The sequence below is a fragment of the Thermobia domestica genome, chromosome 18 (genome assembly GCF_964235325.1).
Source record: "Thermobia domestica chromosome 18, izTheDome1.hap1.1, whole genome shotgun sequence".
NCBI classification, from domain to species: Eukaryota; Metazoa; Arthropoda; class Insecta; order Zygentoma; family Lepismatidae; genus Thermobia; species Thermobia domestica.
In genome coordinates this window covers 26,728,549-26,751,875 of record NC_137471.1, presented here as the reverse complement: position 1 = coordinate 26,751,875, position 23,327 = coordinate 26,728,549, and the positions used below count along the sequence as shown (strand labels likewise).

The window sequence follows — 23,327 nt, the reverse complement described above, 5'->3', positions numbered from 1 at the left end:
GAAAGACAACCCAAAGCCGGGCAGACCGAAAAACAAAAACCGAGATGAGTTGGTGGAACAGGTGCGTGAAATGATAGCCCACGATGCGAATTCGACTATGAGATGAATGCCGGAGGAATAAAATACGACAAAAGACATGATTCACGAAATTTTGACAAAGGATTTAAAGAAACGGCTATGCTCGATTTCTTCCGCACACTTTAACTGACGATCAAAAAATTGATCGCGTTGAACATTGCAAGGACCTGATTAAAACAGCCAGTAGTAACAGAACATTCCTGGAATCGACTGTAACTTGTGATGAGACTTGATGCTTCAAATACTACCCGCAAACAAAAGATAAAGTGCTACGTGGAAGTCTCCAGGTTCTCCCAAAGCGAAAAAATTGCGTTTTCAAAACTCACGTGAGAAGACAATGTTGATTTGTTTTTACGATTCCAAAAGTATTATACTTCAGGAATTCGTTGCACATGGTCAAATTGTTAATGGTGAATATTATCTGGATGCTATCAAGCATTTGTGGATGCAAATCACTCGCGTAGGGCCCGAGTATTGAGCGCCAGGCAGTTGGTCTTTATTGCACGACAATGCACCATGTCACAGAACCGTTACAGTTAGTGACTTTTGGCTAAAAATCAAATCTTTGTGCTTTCACATCCTCTGTATTCACCTGATTTATCGCCGTGTAATTATTTCCTATCCTAAAAATTCATGACAGGACATTTTACGACAATGTTACATACGTCCAGTCTGCCGTGACGAGGGTCATTGAGGCGATTCCGAAAAACTCTACCCGGCATTGGTTGAACATGTCCAGGAATGTATTGATGAGGAAGGGATGTATTTTGAATAAAAAGAATACCTAATTCTTTGGTAAAATATCAAATTCTTGTTTTTTTTTTTTTTTGTTTGTTTGTTTGTTTTTTTTTTTTTTTTTTTTAAGAAAATAAAAGGTTCCGTTATTTTTCCGAAACGGTTTGAAAGTTTTGACTGGAAGACCAATCGGAAAACGACCATTAGGAAGACCTAGGCGCAGATAGGAGGACAATATTAAGATGGATCTCGCAGAGATTGGAATACAAAGTAGAAACTGGATCCAGTTAGCTAAGGATAGAAGTCAGTGGAGAGCTTTTGTGAACGCGGCATTGAACCTCCGGGTTCCATAGGCCACAGAGTTAGTTAGTTAGTTAGTTAGTTATTTTTCCGACATACTGTGTATTCTGATTCTGAGACGGAAGAAGTTGTTGGCTCATTTAATTCAAAACATTTAACTGAGAAAAACAGTGTACAGTATCTTTACTAAAAGTTTGATTTCGCCCAAGTTTTGAATTAACAACGTACATTAAATAAAACCACTCCTGAGGATATTTTTAAATCGTTTATTAACATATTAAATACTGTACAGAACTCCTATAAAAGAGGAAAAACACTCGTATCCAATATACCACAAAAACACATACCCTGTAAAAATCGACTCAGATTAATATCAAACCATACCACACACTGGTCCTTGAGAAATGAGAGGGGGAAAACTCATCTTGCCTGTTCCATTATATACGTCAGAGCGAACAACAAAATCACCTTTAATACATTTACTTTAAAACAAACTTGTGATTATTTCAAACGAAGATTACATAATTAGTATGGTTTATGTTTACATGATTTAACAACAGAAAGTTACATAAATCGAATACAGTATTTTGTTTGCATATTACCATATAACAATTACTGAATAACCACAAAAAAAAAAAAAAAAAAAAAAATCCTGGAAGATATTACTTAGAATATTTTCATGTCATCCTTTCACGGTTCTGACAGAACTATGAAACTGTCAACTACAAAAACCAGAACAGTGCTTTTTTTTTTTTTTTTTGTTTTACTTTAGCTTAACAAGCTTATGTTCCGAGGCTGAGAGAGATAATGACCATGAGATAGATGATAATAGTGGAATAAAGAAAATGGAAAGAAACGGGAGAACCTCACGAAATGTCATGCACACTGAATCTGTCTACCGCAAGAAGAGAGCATGTAGAACAGGTGACCACTTTTCGGTATCTACTGTGTTATTAGGGCATGTAGAACAGGTGACTATTTTTCGGTATCTACTGTATTATTAGGGAATGTAGAACAGATGACTACTTTTCGGTATCTACTTCAGAATTAGGGTATGTAGAACAGATGACCACTTTTTAGAATCTATTATACTATTAGGGCATGTAGAACAGATGACCATTTTTCGGTATCTATTGTATTATTAAGGCATGTAGAACAGATGACCACTTTCCGGTAACTACTGTATTATTAGGACATGTACAACAGATGACCATTTTTCGGGATCTATTGTATTATTAGGGCATATAGAACAGGTGACCACTTTTCGGTATCTACTGTATTATCAGGGCATGCAAAAAAAGTGTCAACTATTTTATATCTAATATATTGTTAAGGCATGTAAAATACGTGACGACTTTACTGTATATAGTGTTATATTTACCCAACTTTCACACAAAGTATGGGAGTATTTCGTGCCACCTGTCGACGACGTTGTCTCTGACACCAGAACCAAGTGTGTGTGTAAAATTATACTTCATTAGCTGATTTAATTTGGGTCTTCTAAATCAAGCACTTGGAACACGTCACTTTGGTTGTGAAAAAAGGCATAAGTCAACTTGTTTTTTTTTATTTTATTAAATATCTCTGATGATATTGGATATTATTAAAAACCTCAAACTTTGTAGATCATAGATGTAAAATACATTATTGAAATAAGCTTCGAGAATTGTAGAAAAACTTATCTAATTTCAAGGATTAACTCAATCTCTATTCCATTTAATTTGTGTGTATCGCAGTATAGACGAATATCGCATAATACCACAATATCTGTTGATTATTATCTGAAGATTTAATATTTGTAGATATTGAACTTGTTGCTGTGAGTATCTTATGTATACTTATTAATGTTATTGGACAAGTTTTTGGTAATAAACAAATTTCGCACAGAAGAACCAGAGATTAGCTTATATCAGTTTTGTATTCAGTTAAGGAGGCAAACTACTAAATATTTTTGAAAAACTAATAATTTTTCTTTTGCCCATTTTTCGTAAGTGGGAAGAAGTAATAAAATGTAACTTACCGCAATAATAGATAATGTTATTCTACACCCGAAAATACGAATCGGAAGAATTTTCAGTGTTGCCATCCATAGAAATTACAGTGTGACCAGAATTTGAATTACTCAAAAATCTAGGTAAAGGCAGCGGCTGGAAAAGTGAACTCAACGGTAATTGATGACTTATCATGATGTCTATCTTCCTTGTTTACTACTTTTTAAATATTTTTCTATTTATTTTGTAATAACTTATTTATTTTGTAATAATTTATGTAAGTTTTATAAAATTAACAGAAATATTATTTAAAAAGTAGTAAACAAGAAACCTAGATAGCATGATAAGTCATCAATTACCGTTGAGTTCATTTTTCTAGTCGCTACCTTTACCTAGATTTTTGAGTAATTCAAATTCTGGACACACTGTAATTTCTATGGATGGCAACACTGAAAATTCTTCCGATTCATATTTTCGGGTGTAGAATAACATTATCTATTATTGTGGTAAGTTACATTTTATTACTTCTTCCCACTTACGAAAAACGGGCAAAAGAAAAATTATTAGTTTTTCAAAAATATTTAGTAGTCTGCCGCCTTAATTCTCAATTGTCGTATTGTAACTAACGGAATTAAATTAGCCTCTCTGAAATAATTATTGAACGGTACTCGTAATATCCTACTTGAAAAATGTTTCATCCTACTCAAGTGTCTCTGTACTTTAACCGATATTAGTGTTTAAAAAAAGAAAAAAATCCTTGGAAACTCTTTTATCAGATATTACACTAGGCATTATTGATAAAAATCTAAAATTTGATCCAAAAACAAAACAGATAGCGACTTTTTTGGAGCCCTGAATGTAATGTTTGGTCCCAGTATTATACTTTGCAAAGAAACAACTTTGACATTTTAAAAAAGAGGACGAATATGAGTATGAAGAAGAATACTGAAGAAAAATAGCTGGTTTGTACGAAGTACCAATGAAGTAATATTGGGATTAGGGGAAGAAAAGTCTATTATCGGAGACAATTTTAAAAAGGGAAAAAAATAAAGTATTTGAAAGCAATTGCGTACTGAGAGATGTCATTGAAGGTAAAATGAAATGAAATCTTTAAGGTTTACGTCTCACAGTTATGACGACTAGGCTAAAGGACATGGTGATGATGAGAAATGAATGAAATGATGAAAAGAAAGTGAGAGGAAACGTGAAAACCCCGAGAAAATCCAAGCGCACGGTGTTGGTCCACCACAAAGCTCACTTGGCGCGAGCTGGAAACGAACCAAGGACCCCATGCGCCAGAGTTGAACGCTCTACCAGTGAGCCACCGCGGCCCTGACTGAAGGTAAAATGGAAGTAAAGCGAGGAGGGAAAGATGATGAGTACAACTGATCACGAAAAATCACGAAAACTATTGCTTAGACGTATTTCTGATCTTATTTTCGCAGCTCTTAATGTGATAAACCCTTAAAATTTAACAGAGATAGACATTTTCAAGCTTTTAGTTTGTGTAGGTGATCTAACCGTTAAAAACAATAGCTTTAGAAGCCATCATCCGGTTCTTCAATTACTGTCTGACAGATGATGGCAAAAAGATTGGTTGCTGAAATTATAACAGGAAAGTAATCATCAGAATAGGAATCCCAAGGGGGCATAAAAAATGTTAATGGTTCTTACTAAATGCTTACTTTTTTATCTAAGTTTTTAGGTCATAAACTTAAGGCCCTGACTGAGTCATTTCCAAGTTTTATGCCGAGCTTCATTGGGTAGCAACCAAAAAATGCATTATAGTTTCAGCTTGCTTTATAGTTCTTAATGTGCAGAGAGCTTGCTTTATAGTTCTATGGGGCGTCGCGGGGAGAAGCAGAGTTCCCTACTATTGGAAAATGGCCATGTAGAATACGCGAAAAGGAAGCACTATATCAAAGTGTCAGCAATATCTCGTTCATCTTGCAAGGCAACCTAGTTTGTTTGTTTGTTTGTTTAATTTTCTCAGATCAAGACCGTCGATCTACAGCTTATGCAAAATACGAACCGTGTATATTTCACCGGGAATCGAACTCGAAATTCACATAAAAGCGAATAAGAACGCTAACAATGTACCAACAGTACATTTTTCTCTGAGTGCAACATGTTATAAACATTATGCTACATACACTGTATTAATGGTTCTGTTTCAATCTTTTCCTGATATGAAAATATTCCAAGCAATAATACACATATACAGTAATTAAAACTACATTTACTAAGACAATTGATCAAGAAAAATCATTAAGGAACAGGTACCATATTCTCTGTAAAATTAAAGATAAAGTGAGATCACAGCTATACCTATTAACCGCTACCAAACCTTGCCTACAGCAAGGCATATGTATGTATAACAAGAACGAACACTAGCCTTTGCACCTCGTGATACGTTACTTCTAATGCGAAACAAAATTACCACACTTATCTGGCACTACTGTCACCGAATGTACTGGCTAAATAACTGATTTTTTTTCCCCCTTTAACTTAAATTTGTTTTTGTACTACGTAGAGTAAATTCCAAAAAGAATGAAAGTTTCTAAATGGTTTACATGTATCATTATAATGTCTTTGCCTTGTACACAACTGGGAAACGTTTTTGATCCAGAACTACTTTGTGTAAATACGTTATGCACGTATCTAATTGTATTCTAACTTGTACTATATATTATTGCCGAGATAATGAAATGAACAAATATATGTGTTATATTGTTTCATGCTCAAATAATGAACCTAAATACTTAGCATAAGCAATTCACATGGATCTAATAATAAGTTAAACAACAATAACTGTAAGTAAATTGCTTACTAAATTTAATTATAGTCGAATGCTTTATGGTTAAATCTTTTGTATTTCTACGCACTATAACTCTCAAATATGTAATTATAATATTAAATATGAAGTCATATAAATATGTATTTGCACTAATAATCATACTTAAATATGGGACAAACTGTTTTTACTAATTTCTATGGTCTATAATCTGATTTAAAATATTTTCCAATTAATAACTTGGTACGCACAGTAGGATATATTTCGGTAATTGTGGGAAGTTATCGTCTCTTCTTAAAACATATAACAGAACAAATATATATATATATATATATATATATAAAGCGTGCCATTTTATCAAACTTTATAATTTCGGAAGGAGAAAAAAAAGTGATCATTCTAAACTCCCCAGTATTCTCCCGTATTACAGATGCCCCTTCGTGAGCAAAATTATTACCGCGTTTACTATCTAGGAGTGGGTTCCAGTCCGAAAATATCAGGTACAATGCCTCATATACAAACCAAATTTGTGGTTCGGGCCCACCTTAACCCTTTGCGCACCAGTGACATCCATGTGGGTGTCATGAAAACCTATCCCTTATTAAGGATCTTATCAATCCTGGAGATGGTGAAATTTGTTAGTGGATGCAAGGCAAGGCTTAGTTCTATTATTTCTTAGGTGGCAGCACCTTACTGGCAGAAAAGACAAAAAGAAATGTGCTGTCTCAGTAGATGGCAGCCCTAAGGCAGGATTCAATTATAAAACACACACGTGTTTTTGTTTACACAATAAACAATGAGCAACTTCGAGATCTATTTCAAGATTGAAAAAGGAAAATATTTGTCTTTGATCTCCGATCAATGTTGTTAACCTAACGTAGCATAAAATCCCTTCAGAACATCAGAATTTTCCTTTTCAGTTCAAATGTTCCACAATGCAAATAACTATTTTTATCAGTAATGTGAATGCTATCCTCACGTGCGCACAGTATTTATGCCCCATATAATGGTCTAGACAGTCTTTCAACAATAAATGAAACCAGTATTACAGTGCACATAGGAAAATAACACCTAGAACGCAAGGGGTTAAAAATTAGGTCCCGTCTCATATACATAGTCTCGATGCTGAAATGAAACATTAAACCACAATTAAGACTAGTACATAACATGGGTCGCAAGAAATGCTCAATTTCGAAGCAGAATCCTCCTCTGTTAAAATAGATCCCTACATTAACATGTATTATTATTATTTTCACAGTACATTTTATTGCGTAACTTACAAAGTCAAAACACATACTAAATTATAACATTCACATTCCCAATTCCCCAATTTAGGGGGCCTGCAGTTTTAAGGTCATCCAATTATATTTAAGATTCGAGAGAACTTATCCGCACGCAAACTTAACTTGAAACAGTCTGTCAACTCTACAAAGTATTTTAAATCAGATTATTGGGTCATTTTTTCAACATATTAAGTAAGAATCTAATGATATATGATTCTATAATGAATAAATTGATTTATGATAAGTAGACAATGTTAAAGAAAAAGTAAAGATACTTTGCACAGTTCGTCTCTGAATATTACTGCCACAGTTATACACAGAATATACTGAAATTTTACACGTAAATAGAACTTTTAATAACAGATATGGCAACAGTTCAGTATCATAAGAAATGAAATGATCAGAACAGAACACAAGTGTAAATTCATATGCTATACTCCCAACTTCGTGATTTTTTTTTTTTTTTTTTAAACACAGACTGATTAGCAATACCATGCAATTAACAATCGTATACTCTTAATAAAACTTATGTGACGGCAAAACACTTAACAGCACATTTCTGTAGCAAATTATCGTAGTGATCACAGTAAGCAAACTGTTGGTATCTTGATATCTGTTTCAAATTATCATACATAGTAGTTTCTCCGATTACCATAAAAAAAATATTTAATACACCAGGATAGGATTTAAGATTTACAGAGGTCAAACTTAAAATACAATAGAGGATGCTGGGTGGAACTTGTAGGTAGTGAATGAGACATACAAAATAAAGTTGTGATTCCAGATAATAATGTCTCAAATAAACATTTAACTGCAGCATTATATTTCGTCAGTCTAATGCCAAAACCGCGAATGTGCAAATTTTGCTATTTTCACCTAAGTGCAGTTTCATGTTATTTGGGGCGCACAGATGCCAATACCAAAGTTCCATTGTAAAATATGAGTATATTAGAAGTTATCGTAAATTCCTAAAACATGTACCTAAGTTTATATACTGATTTTTCGGGGTAAATTGAATATTAAAATGCTTACAACTCAAAGTCAAATTTAGCACATTCGCAGTTTTGGCATTGGATCGACGATTTGTAATATACTACGAACAACAATTAAATTTTACAACACGTGGAACAATACAAGTTATTTTTTTTTTTAAAAAAAAAGGAAAGAAACTTATACTTCAAAATGTATCATACTATATCCCTTCTTAATATACAGGTGTTTCAAAACAACAACAACAATGTTTGGGAGGTGATTCTTGACACCAAGATAAGACAAAAAGTATAGACCAACCTGGGTGCACAAATGCTTTCTTTCCGAGATTTAGGCTGCCGAAAACATGAAGAAAAAATGAACTTTAAAGGTCCATAGCTCCAAAACTATAGGATCTACCGTAGTCGGATCAGGACTTCACTTAGGAACTAGTATGTACCCTAGCCAAATATCCAAGTTTTGGAGTCCTGCGGTACTTCCGCAACAATTTTTATAGAGGTAGTTGGAGAGTATTTCAAATTACATGTCCGTAGTTAAACTCCCTCTATAAAAATTGTTGTGTGAGTACCGTAGGATTCTGAAATATGTATATTTGGATAGCGCACATAGTAGTTCCAAAGTGAAGTCATGGACCTTTAAAATTCATTTTTTTCATATTTTCGGCAGCTTATAACTTCGAAATGAAGGATTTCTCCACCCAGGTTGGTCTACTCTTTGTCTTATCTTGATGTCAGGAGTTACCTCCCAAACGTTGTCGGTGTTGTTTTGAAACACTTGTATATATATCTGTATGTGTGTATTTCGTTTGAAAACCAAGAAATCAAACACTACCTACTTTTATTTCTACACTGCAGCTGTGAGAATTATTTCCCACTTAGTATATAATGTACCTGTCCCGAAACTCAATTGAATAATGCAACTGATTAGCAACAAAAAAGATAACCAGCAATGAAATGAAATTTGTGACCAAAAACTTGTCATAATATGAGTGCGTAATCAATATAATAAAGAAAACATTACTGGCCCAACGGCAAAACAAAATCATTAACACAATAACCTACAGACGAAAATTTTCAACGAATGTTATATTTATTAACTGTATGCATTTTAAAATCAAACCCAACGACTAGAAAGAACAAGAACCTTCAGACCGGAACCAAAAACGAATTATTTTTCTGGCTTTTTTTTTCAGTGATAACAGTCGAACAAAAGGTATAAATATAAATAAAACTGGCCTCATACTGTAATTAACCACGGTTTTTTCCCCTAGAAAAATTAGGAACAATAACCAAAAGAACACAATTTGAAGAAGGAATGATACTATGTTTTGAAACAGTCAGTTCTTCCCATGTACCTAATGCCACAATAGGCTGTGGATTATTCACCATATTTGACTTTTAGTCGGTTGCTTATATGTATATATATATTTGAAGCTTGTGATTTTACTGGTATTGCTTCTTGGTTTTTTGACGTACCTTTGTTACACAAAATTAAATATTACTGAAGCGTTTAAAATAAAATGTTTTATGTAAACATGAAATTTTTGTTTCATGATTATATCTTGTAAACCGATCATGCTGATGATGATAAATCTAAAGATATGGAAACAATTAAGTAACACAGGCACAAAAAAAAGTTCTGTGCATCGGACCCCCAGAACGATCTATCGTGTCATTTTATTTATTTATTTATTTTTTGTTTATGGACGAAAAATTTTAGTGATTTTAGATGGGGAGGATACACAGCCATACAAAAAAAAAAAAGTGCAGCGTACCCCAGGGTCTATGGATTTGATGTATTTTGGCACACAGAATCCAAATTTCGAAACCCCAGGACGACTGACCGTTTCAATATTGTTTTATGGGCAAAAAACGTATGTGCTCTCTTACGTACCAAAATTCGCGTAAGTTTTTCGTACATAAAAAAAAAAACACGGTCCGTCGTCTTCGGGTTTCAAAATTTGGATACTGTGTACCAAAATACAACAAAACTTTTGTTTTTCTGTACGGCTGGCTATCTTACGTGTATTCTCCCTATGCAAATTCGGTAAACTTTTTCGCCCATTAAGGTTAGTGTAAAGGGACAAGTTTTGCCGATAGATGTCACTACAGTCCTCGTATCTCTCTCATGTATTTTTTACCTTTCACGAAAATTTACAATTTCTTTTATAAATTTCAACCTGGAGACCTTTTATAAACTTTTTGAGAAGGAACTTCATAACCTATTAAAGGGAACAATCCGTGCCGATTTTTTATTTAGAATTTTCTTCATAGTTGAAGCAGTTCCATTGTTAAAGGCTTGGATATCCTTTTCAATAATCAAGCCATTTCAACAATGAAGAAAATTCTAAATAAAAAATCGGCACGGATTATTGTCTTCGACAGATTATAAAGTTCTTTTTCTAAAAAATTGAAGTCTGTTGGTTGAAATTTGTAAGAAAAATCCTGAATTCTCGTGAATTTCGAAAAAAAAAAAAAAAAGCATAGGACAGATACGAAGACTGTAGTACCATCTATCGGCAAAACTTGTCCCTTTAAACCAACCTTTTAAAAAAAATGACACGGTCGATTGTCTTGGGGTTTTAAAATTTGGATTCTGCGTAACAAAATATATCGAATCCATACCCTGGGGCCCAGTGCACAGAACTTTTAACTTTTTTTTATTTTTATTTTTTTATTACTTTTTTGTGTGTTTGTGTGTGTGTGGCTATGTAATTAATGTACTGGTCATTAAATGAAACAGAACTAGGAAATACGTATGAAGTAGGCCACTAGGATGGACTAGCACTGAAATTTCGACAATGAACATGAAAAAGACCGCTCCCACTAGTCCATCACAAAGTTGAAAAGATGGTATCTACACCCTACTGATTTACAATGACAAAAGTCTACATAATTTATTCATGAATACCCTGCTTAGGTTAGGTAATACTTCACCAATCTCTTAGGCAGTAGTATTATTTAGGTTGTAGTCCTCGAGATATCTTGGATAATTTTTACATAACTGTTCTTCGTAGAATGTAGAATGTAGATTACTTTTAAACATAATGTTTTGAGATTTATTGTCAGATTATCTTATCGATTTTATTATCGGTTAAAATAACAATAAAGATTAAATGTACTATCTAGCTACAAGAACCTTCTGATTTTATGTCTACACTTTCTGAAACTAACACTAATAATAGTAGTGTATACTCTTATCCCCATTACTTTCCGAACACAAGTCATACTTTTAGTAAATATCAACATGACATATTAGTTTTCAAACTTCCTTCACATTTGCCTCTTTATTTTAATTTTTTATGTCCCTGTTTATTCCCTGATGTTTTTCTAAACATTTTGTCTTGGCTTGTCTGTGTCAGTGCCCACTTAGGGGTACCACATATGCAGGGGCGGATTAAGGCTTTTGGGGCCCTGGAGACGACTATTTCAAGGGGGCCCTATGTTACGAATAATTCCAGCGCATAAATTTTCGTTGCTGCCTTACACAACCTCAAACGCTTACCGAAACACTGAGAACTATGCTGTTATATTTTAATGTGCTCCACGTTTACAATGATTAGTTTAATTACATTCATTATTAACAGTTAAATGCTTATATACTGAAGTGTAACACACAAATGCCAAATATAACCCAAATGGTCAACAGTCCCTGCAAAAAACACTAATAGAGTAAAAAGGAAAAAAATCATATACAAACAGGTAAAGCTGTACGTACAAGCTTACATTGTTAGAAAAGTTTCCTTCCTACGTTTTTGCTCTCCAAATGATTCTATTTTGTCATTAAACAGCATTGAAATGACAGAGATATTTTAAAGGAATTGTCACCACAAGGCAATATTTTGGTTTGTAATAGAGGCCCAAAATAGCTCACTTCCTCACAGAATAAGAATCGTGAAAACGCTGGTAGAAGAAGACTTAACTCTAGTGACACCGCGAGCGTAGCAAACGGGAAAAAAATTAGCATGGGTCTGAAGCCTATAACATAATACGTTGATTACTATATTTTAGTACTAAAGAGAAAGATTTTTGGAGAAGGATTTGGAGGCCCCCAGAGCATGGGCTCCATTGGCTCCGCCCTTAATCCACTCCTGCACATATGCAAGAACTGTGCAATTGTGAACTCATTATAAAGATAGTTGCATCTACACATAAATTCCTCCTACATAAAACACTGTGACTTCCTAAGGTATCAAAGAAATGGAAGATTTCAGTTTAACGTCCCACGATTATGCCCTTTAGACTAACACGATGATTAAGGCAAGTGAACGACCATGGAAAAATTGGTGAAATGACAAAGTAGGAGGAAACGGGAGTACCCCGAGAAAACCCCGGATACGATGTTGTTCACCCCAAACTTACTTGGTAAGGGATCGAACCAGGAACCCCACGCACCAAAGATAAGCGCTCTACTACTGAGCCACTGTGCCCACACGATATCAAGGAGCACGAATCTACACAGAGGGAACTCCCTTGGCCTTCCAACACGAAATCAGGAAATTGCATCAGAGGTCAACGACCAGAGACGGACGAGCAATTAAAGAATGTACTTACTTCGCCCAGATATAGCAGAAAACAATGATTTTTTTTTCTTAACGATGGTCGTTTTATTCTGTTCGTTTGTTTTTAAGGAGTCTGGTTACCTTGTTTGTCCATGTATCCTTCGGATGACCAAAAGTCGCAAGAAATCCTTCATGGGTCGCCATAAATTTTGGTGAAGTTGCAATAGGTCAAAGCTGGGAATATAGTTCGTTGAAGCACATGATTCATTGTTAAGCAAGATATGGACAATCGAAAATCGGCTCCCCATGTATGAATAATTATGGGTATCATCCTTGCTAGACAGACTACTTGCAATGTCGTTGAAGTTAACGGGTTAGTATAATGCTCAGGATACAAAATAACTAACCTGCCGTGGAATACAACGCTAACATGAATCTCAATGACATTCTAATCGACAAATGTAAATACTTAAATATTTTCTATTTCCAAATATTCATTCATTCTTACTAAAGTTTTTGAGTAGGGAATGAAGTGTGAGGGGAAATACGTCAATTTTCACGTTTATACATTGTGACAAGCCAAAAGTCTTGACGTGGTATACATTGTGACCCTGCTACTGTTATTAATGTTAGTGAGGGGCTCTTAAAATGTTAGTAAAAAACAAAAAGGGGAGTTAACTTTACAACGCCCGCCCTAGCAGGTATACTCACTCAGAAACGAGAAATTACACACTAATAATTTTATGAAAATGGATCAAAACTTACTTAACCTTAAGCTAACCCGTTCCTAACCCCTACCCTACTTATTTATATCTTACTCTACTCTACTATCTAGGTATACTTTTTAAAAGGGCCCTACTTATCGATGCGCAGCTGGAGCGTGTCTTGTAAAGTTTACCCCAAAAAAGGCAACAGAAGTGACAAAACAACGATGTTTTATTGGTAGCCCTCCACGATTTCGGACAATCCTCCAGGATATTGGATGAACCAGAGCCATGTTACTAGAAGTCACGAAATGTTGCATAAAATCGTATAAATCTAACGTTTGTCATAACATAACAATTGTATCGATTTGTTACTTTCATTGCTAATCAATCCTCATCAATCAGAAAAACATGTCAGATAGACACCTCAGCCAATAAAGATGAAGTAAAATTTTCCCTTGGTCTGATAATGAACACAGCATGCTCGAAATATCAACTGAAATTGTTTGACTTATGACTGGAAAGCAATGGAGGTTAAAAGTAATCACAATAACTTTCTATATGTTATTTGATTTCCTGAGTTTATGTTATTACATCAGGGTGTCTACTGTTTCATTTTCAAAATTCCAGTATATTTCCAGTATATTGAGTATAACTATCAGCAAAATTCTTGTACCTAATACAATGATTTTTTTTAAAGTTCTTTAGAAATAATCACACTCTTGATTTCAGGTTTGTAATTGTTTTACCATTAAAGAAATATTTTATTTTTAATAAATTTAGTTAACCTTGATTTCCCAACTCCCCTCACAGCCCCCCACTCCACCCATTGCTTTAAATCTTTAATTACAAAATATATATACAACTCTTGCTTTGGAAAAATTTACAATCTCAATGGATACAAAATTGTTTCTAACACTATTAAAACAATTACAAAAAAGTATTGTTGACAAATTATCAGTTTCATGATTTTTCCAGTATGTGGATCAAAATTCCAGTAATTTCCAGTATCAGTAGACGCCCTGTACATAATTGTGGTTTAAAATCAAAAATCCTGATTTACACACCAGAAGAAAAAAAAAGAGAGAAAGAAAAAGAAGAAAGAAAGAACTAGTATATAGAGTATATTCACAGTTCCAGTACATGGAGTTTATCGTAGTAACTTAATCAGAATATAAAAGGAACAGATTTTATACACAAAGTTCATCAGTAATACTAAAAAATGCTTCACGATATCCGATCTTTGTTTTATATTATCGGTAATCTTTGATTTGAAGTCAGGTCTGTAGCAAGCAGTACATTTAAGAACTGGCTGCAAATTTGTTTCAAATTACAATTCCCAACATAATTAAACTTCAAGAACTGATTTCTGAGTAATATTACCAAAATATGTTACTTAAATGTGGCTCTAATTTCAAACAATGTCCATTCCGTTTCAAAAAGACATGATTTCTGGGAACTTTGGGCATCTCCATATCTTACCAACTTAACGAAATATCTGTAACAATACAAGCATTTACTCACATGTGCGAACATAACACGTGACAATCGTACCGCATTTTATAAACACGGGGTTCAAATTTGTACTTCTAGCAGCTAAAAATTATTTCATGTTTAAAATATACAGAGTGACTATAATTAAAGTCCCATTTTCAAAGTGCTGTTAAAAAAAAAAAAAAAAAAAAGAACCACTGGTCAGAATGACTTCAAATTTGAACTGAACATACTCGAAGAAGGGGGAAAACGTATGGCATAAGAAAATAATTCCGAAGTGTATCAATAAATGGCGCTATAAGCCACACAGTAAGAAACATTTTTGCTCTAGAATTTCTTGCTCGCATGGAAGTGGACAATGAATAGCCATAGAATATTTTGGGGACAGACGAAGTCCATTTCCATCTAAAGGATAATTAAAAGCCGAGTTTTCCCATCCAATGTGCTCCCGTGGTGGGTGGGCTTTCCACTAACAGTGCCACAACTGTTGAATGACTTGGACGTAATTTCTTTCCGTCACAAAACCAAAACAATCATGCACATTGAAGAGTACAGTTGGTTTCATGTGCAATTCATGCCAAAGCCGTCTTATTTCGATTCAAAATGTCAGTTATATCCGAATCCACTTTCGTTATGCCGCTTACAGCGCTATCTACTGATACACTTTGGAACTTTTGTTTTCTTAAGCCATACCGTTTCCCCCCTTCTTCAAGTATATTCAGTTCAAATGTGAAATCATTCTGACGTTAGACAATATCGTCGATATTTCGGCACTTTGTCCTGGTTCCTTTCTCTACGCAAAAAGGATTTTTTTTTCCTATTATGGTTAAGTTGGAAAAGAAATTGGAATTAAATGTATGTCGAAACTGGTAGAATACAATTCCAAATATACTTGTAGTAATGGAATTTACTTGTAATAATTACAGTACAATTTTCACGTAAAACGACTGGAAACAAAATGACTGAAGACAAATTTAAATCAAAAGAAACCAAAGCATGATTCTGAAATATAATCGATATTTAAGATAGTTTACACTGACTGACTGGGGACACTATAGTCTAATGGTTACAGGGTTGGACTCACGTCCACGTAGTCCCGATTTCGATTCCCGGCCGGTGCTTCCCAATTTTCGGTCGCCACCCAGTATCGTGAGGCAAACTGAGGAGTCACATGAATAGCTCCTGATAACCCTATTAGAGACTGGTCGACGCAGCGCATTGACCACGTGTTCGTCACTAGGCTAGACGTAGTTGTTCAGCCGGTCGCTAACAGATGGCGTTGGAGCGGCTCAGGTCCACAAAAGGCTGTTACGCCAAATGTTTTTTGGTTTGGTTTTATATATACTGGACTTGAAGGTATGCACCCAAATAATAATAATAATAATAATAATAATAATAATAATAATAATAATAATAATAATAATAACAACAACAACTTCGCATACTTATTAAGGCTGGTGTAAAGGGACAAGTTTTGCCAATAGATGTCACTACAGTCTTCGTATCTCTCTCATGTATTTTTTACCTTTCACGAAAATTGACAATTTCTCTTACAAATTTTAACGTACAGACTTCAAAGTTTTGGAGAAGGAACTTCATAATCTATCGAAGGCAACAATCCGTGCCGATTTCTTATTTAGAATTTCCTTCATTGTTGAAACAGTTATATTGTTAAATGTTTGGATATCCCTTTTAACAAACAACCAATTTCAACCATGAAGAAAATTCTAAATAAAAAAATCGGCACGGATTGTTGCCTTCGATGGGTTATGAAGTTCCTTCTCTAAGAATCTGAAATCTCTAGGTTGAAATTTGTAAGAGAAATCGTGAATTTTCGTGAAAGGTAAAAAATACATGAGAAAGATACGAAGACTGTAGTGACATCTATCGGCAAAACTTGTCCCTTTAAACTAACCTTAAGTAGGTTCAAAACTAGAAGGATGCTGAAACGAAATATCTCCAACTGCCAAAATTCTTTTTTTTTTTTTTTTTTTTTTTCGTTTAACGTCCTATGGGTATGCCATAGAGAGTATAAAAGAGACGGATGATAGATAAAAGTGAATGACAATTAAAACCTGTTCAAATGACTACTCGAGAAAACGGGAGAACTGAAACAAGGTTCCTTCACACTAGAAGTGAACTCCACTACTGAGTTCTTCCTTCATTGCATAAGTCCTACATAGCAATATTTAAGATCACAATATATCTCGCAACCTGTTTTGAATCCTATATTGGTTTTGTATGTACAGTCATGTTATGTATATAGTGGTTGTATTCATAGTATTTCCAGTTGACTTATTATTTGAAAGAAATAGTGGTGGCCACTACTGTATATGGCACCAAAGTTCAACTGCTTGTCTAAAATTAAAATGAAAAGTGAAATGAAATATTTGTTTAACGTCCCACGATTATGCCCTTTAGGCTAAGGGAGATGATGATTAAGGCAAGTGAATGATGATGGAATGACAAAGTGGGAGGAAAGAGGAGTACTTCGAGAAACCCCGCGAACACGATGTTGTCCACCACAAACTTACTTGGCCAGGGACTGAACAGAAGACCCTACACACCACAGGTAAGCGCCCCTCATTGAGCCATCGTGCCCCCCTCTCACAATTGCTCGTCTGACGTCCCATGATTTCATTACTGTCTAACGTCCCATGACTTCATTACTGTCTAACGTCCCATGATTTCATTACTGTCTAACGTCCCATGATTTCATTACTGTCAAACGTCCCATGATTTCATTACTGTCAAACGTCCCATGACTTCATTACTGTCTAACGTCCCATGATCTCATTACTGTCTAACGTCCCATGATTTCATTACTGTCTAACGTCCCATGATTTCATTACTACAAGTCCTTGGCACTAACTCTGGAAAGCTCATGGATTAGATTTTTTTTTTTCTACTCAAAGTGCTATTTTGCATTCTTTTCATGTGTCCAGTTGAAGAATAATGGGGGTTTAAACTCCAGTTAATGTAAATCCCTGGTACTCGAACAATGCTCCCTTTGAACGATCTAGTAATACAAACACTTTGCACTAGAACTTCTTTTGTAACGACAACCTACCGACATTTTTTAGGTGAGAAGTCTTTGGTAGCGAGTTGGTTTAGGTAACGCTTTGAAAAAAAAAAAAATGCTTTTGAAAACGAAAACAAAAGTCTTGTATAGAGTAAACTCTCCATTTAACTGGCTAATTGGGCCGAAACAGTGCCCGTAAAATAGGAAGTCTGTTAAATTGCTAACAATATTTAAAATTGCATCTGTCACTGCATTTTTTGAAAACCTGGTCGAAGTTTTCACCTCAACAAATTCTTTTTTCTAACTACATTTGGTTCATTAGGCAAATTCTGTCTGTTAAATCCGAAGTACATTGATTCGAGATCCGTGAAATCGGGAGATCACAGTATTTCTCAAATAATATTCTGAAAAGATTTATAATTTCATAGGACATTTAAGAACTGCAAATCTTGCTATTATTTACTTCAGTTTTTTGTGGTAAAACATACATGTTATGGCTAGATATAAGATGGAAATTTTAAATTCTGTTCTTAAGTCTTGATCCAACTTCCCTAACTACGAAGATAAAAGCACATTTCCTGAACCACTGCACATGCTTTCATGTTTATATTTTTCTTTGAAACAAAAACCTTCTTCTTCCATCACTAAAATAAGACTTAAAAACAGAAAAAGGATGAAAATATATCTTCTCCTACCATTAAATTTAACGTATACACATACTTCGTTAGTTTATATATTAGGGGGCGCGGTGGCTCAGTGGTAGAGCGTTCACCGCCGGTGCTTGGGGTCTCTGGTTCGATCCCAGCTCGCGCCGTGTGGACTTTGTGGTGGACAAACACCGTACTCATGGGTTTTCTCGGGATTTTCCCGTTTCCTCCCACTTTCTTCATTTCACCCATCTCTCATCATCACCGTCTCCTTTAGCCTAACCGGCATAATCGTGGGACGTACAACTTAACGGTTTCATTTCATTTTCATTTATATAGCTTTACATTCTACGGTTATGCCTTATAAGACAATACGGAATTCGCCTCTATCGAACCCGGAACCACTTGTCAGTGGGAAAACTTATTCGTTATTCCACCACGGTGTCTACCAATTGTCCAAGTTTTCAGACTACTTTAGTTCTGCGTTCTGTGGTGCCTAACGGCTACCTTGTACAACAACACGACACTCAGCCTCAATCAGCGATCGAAGTCGGATCCATATTTCGTTGTTCCACCAGAGCGAATACTGACCGTCCAAAGTTTTGCAACTCCCTTAGTTTTGTGTCTGTGTAGGACAACGGAAGATTTAACCGATTATTGAATCCGGGACTGCCCAAGGTGACTACCAACTCTCCAAGCTTTGACTGATTGATTGATTTTTACGTCCCGTTCAGCAGCGAGGCTATATAAGACGTGGACCTACTGATTAACGTGGAATCCGAACCACATGAGCTCCCGCCGGGAATCGAACCCGCCCTCCCGCGCCAAAGGCGCGTTCGCTAACCGCTTAGCCACGGAGTAGCTCTCTTCAAGTTTTGAGTTTCCCTTAGACACGTATTCTTGGTCCCTGGTAAACCACTCCAGTGATATTTACTAACAGACACTATGGGTTATATATTTATAAACTGATTACTAATCCTGTAGCCATGAAAAGATTATTATTATTATTATTATTATTATTATTATTTCAGTAGGTTGTTACTTTCTTCAGTAACGTCATGACCAGCTATGGTAGATTCATTGCATATTCTTCAGTAACTTCATGAACTGCTATACTAGATTCATTGTGTATTCTTCAATAACTTCATGAACTGCTACGTTAGATTCATTGTGTATTCTTCAGTAATTTCATGAACTGCTAAGCTAGATTCATTGCGTATTCTTCAGTAATTTCATGAACTGCTATGCTAGATTCATTGCGTATTCTTCAGTAATTTCATGAACTGCTATGCTAGATTCATTGTGTATTCTTCAGTAATTTCATGAACTGCTAAGCTAGATTCATTGCGTATTCTTCAGTAACTTCATGAACTGCTACGCTAGATTCATTGCGTATTCTTCAATAACTTCATGAACTGATAAACTAGATTCATTATGTATTCTTCAGCAACTTCATGAACTGCTATCCTAGATTCATTGTGTATTCTTCAGTACCGTCATGAACTAATACGCTAGGTTCACTGTGTATTTTTCAGTAACTTCATGAACTGCTACACTAGATTCATTGTGTATTCTTCAGTAATTTCATGAACTGCTAAGCTAGATTCATTGCGTATTCTTCAGTAACTTCATGAACTGCTATCCTAGATTCATTGTGTATTCTTCAGTACCGTCATGAACTAATACGCTAGGTTCACTGTGTATTCTTCAGTAACTTCATGAACTGTTACGCTAGATTCTTTGTGTATTCTTCAGTAACTTCATGAACTGCTAAGCTAGATTCATTGCGTATTCTTTAGTAATTTCATGAACTGCTACGTTAGATTCATTGTGTATTCTTCAATAACTTCATGAACTGCTATCCTAGATTCATTGTGCTAGACTACTGAAATCATTTAATAAAAAAAAAAAAGGAGACTCTTTCAAAGGTACAAAGTTAGTTTTCTAAATTCACTCTAAAGCCGCCTCAATTTTGAGTTTTCTTTAAAGTATGTACACAAGAATGTAATATCAACAATGCGTATGTTTCTATATCATCTGTATCATGAGTTGAGTTTGAGTGTAACGTCCCGTTCAGCAGCGAGGTTATATGAGACGTGGTCCTACTGATTAACGTGGAATCCAAACCACATGAGCTCCCGCTGGGAATCGAACCTGGGTCTTCCGCGCCAAAGGCGCGTACGATAACCGCTTAGCCACGAAGGAGCTCATCTGTATTAATAATGTGTTTATATACTGTTGCCTATCAGAACGAGGAAACAAAAATCCTGCCACCAGGAAAAAAAAAAAAACTCATTCCATCCAGATGTTGTCAATGATTTTGCAAAATTAACGAATTATTAGGAATCGTCTACATAAATAAATTGTGTCTAAGAGAACATACTGGCAAAAGAATACAATTGTGGTGGTGGTGGTAGTTTGCTTTAAAAAGATAAAGAAATAAAAATAAAACCAACTGTACATCACAGCCTTCTGCATCCAAGGGACTCAGCACTTGTGAAATAAATGCTTGCATTGCCGTATATTTCCTTACACTTGTCCAATATACTGGGACAAGATAAATTTAATGAATATTTTAAATAATTTTGCTCATCAGTTTCGACATCTATCACCGATTACTTTGACATATGGTGTCTTAAAAATACAGAGACATTATTCCGCAAACCGAAAAATAATTGGCCTTAACTTCAGATTTTCAGCAAGTACATTTCAATACATAATATATACTTAAAAATAATATTATATTAGGCGTTGCTGCACAAGTAAAGTGAAGTATTACCACACTAATGGACATAAAAGAAAAACTTTTCTCTCACTTTCTTTTAACACACGCCTCAAATAAATAAACGAACGGTATTTTCAGCTCAACACTCAGGTTTTAAAAAAAAAAAAAATCCAACATAGTGTAGCACACCTTACTTCTCTTGCCAGCATTTTTCCACTGTACTATAATTTTCAGTTTTAATTAGAAACATGAGTGAAAATTCAATGTTAAATATACTGGGCCGTATTCTTCTTGAAATAAGCAAGCGTACGAAACGAACTAACAAAAGAAAACTTTATTATAATTTCTTTTATCGAAAAAAAATGATCAGAAATAAAACAAAAAATTCATTCATATTAAATGGATAGATTTCATACACTGGCTTGAAATCAGCAATTAATAAAAATAGTTTGAAATAATTTTTAGTGTTTGATCTCGAAATTAGCTTTAACGAGCACGAATTATCTTTCTTTAGTAGGAAAGATACAAAATTTCACCTATTCTAAACCTATACCACAAATAATTGAGTTGGAATCGAATACAACATCAAAATAAATTAATAAATAAAGACCTGGAGAGATAACACAAGCTTTGACACTAGAACCAGATCTCAAGCTTTACAACATTACTGATGTGATTTTTTTGTAAAATATGCAGAACGTGTAAACGAGCAGTCTTGCACGAAATTACGGCATATAATATAGCACATTTTCATTAACAATTTGTTTCCTTGAAACAAGCACTCTGTAAAGTAATATCAGCAAAAATGTAATAAGTTTTAGCGGGAAAATACGTAATATCATAACTGCCTTTCCATATTATTACTATTGTTATACCTAATACTGTATTTGCATAACGAATCATACCGAAACCAACCGTACAACCAAAAACATGTCACTTTTTAAGCTATTCTAGAAATTAAAATTTTCTAATCACCAGGTATATACGCACTGAGATTAAAATAGTTTATTTTCATGGTTTAGTTTAACGTATGAAGTGACAGCGTATTAGAACACAATTACAACCGCTTTTTTTTAAAAAAAAATAATATAACATGTAACCTATGTGCGTTTTTTGCTCTTCGCTAAAGTAACACACTATTATTGTGAATGCATGTAAGTAAACACGATACATACATATGAGTTTTTAAAATATTTTATAGGAGCAAATAACTATTTAAAGGGGAAAAGGTTATATACTTTTTTATGCATACTTATTTAGTATGCACTACGTTTTAGGGTTACGTTATATTTTTATATACGACAAAAGGAAAATAAAATAATTGTGTACTTGCAATACGCAGCCTGCATAACGCAAACTTTCTATTTTTTTTTTTTTTTTGAAAAAAGAAAGTAACTTACATATCCAAATCAAATATCAGGTCATTTCGGAAATCAAGGTTTCTCTTGGTATTTTTAAAATGATCGCTTGGGTTTTCAATATGCTTTGTTTTATCTGACGCCTCGACTTGATCTTTGGCTGTATTACTAGGTGCAACATTTTTAGAAATCTCCTCTTGTGCATTACTGTTAATACTACTACTTACAGTACTAGTTTCAATATTTTCTTCCTTACTGGCTTCATTCTCGATGACAGCACTGTCCTCTGTGAGTTCCTCTATTAAGCACTTCTTTTCCGCTCCACCGTCTGACGAACTCTCTTCCCGAATGGCATTCATGCTGCTTGTATCATCATCATCATCGGTACACGAGCCGATTGTTTCAGAGTGTCCATTCTCCTGAGTCACTGACTCCGTTTCCCCCTCGGAATTCTCACTTTCACTGGCTCGACGTTCTTGTGCTTTCTTCTTGTTGCGAGTTTTTCTCTGGTTTTTCTTACGTTGGCCCAATATACTGGAGTTTGACCTGAAATTTAAGAGACATTCAATAAATATGGTGTTTAAAAAAAAATTATTTTATTTTTAAAAGGAACATATATGAAGTACACATATGAATATGTAGTTTTAAAAAATATAACAACGTATTACAACAAATTGTACATTAATTTCACGCACATTATTTCCC

The 23,327-nt window shown here is 34.6% G+C and overlaps 1 protein-coding gene across 1 annotated transcript in view; it reads right to left on the bottom strand.

Moving 5' to 3' along the window:
• Positions 1 to 1,365: 1,365 nt before the first annotated feature.
• Nop17l (PIH1 domain-containing protein Nop17-like) overlaps positions 1,366 to 23,327 on the bottom strand; it is a 51,089-nt gene continuing 29,127 nt past the window's right edge. The window contains exon 5 of the mRNA XM_081745374.1: positions 1,366 to 23,168. Coding sequence (XP_081601500.1) covers positions 22,661 to 23,168 — 508 coding nt within the window. The 3' untranslated portion in view covers positions 1,366 to 22,660. The remainder of the gene's footprint in view (positions 23,169 to 23,327) is intronic.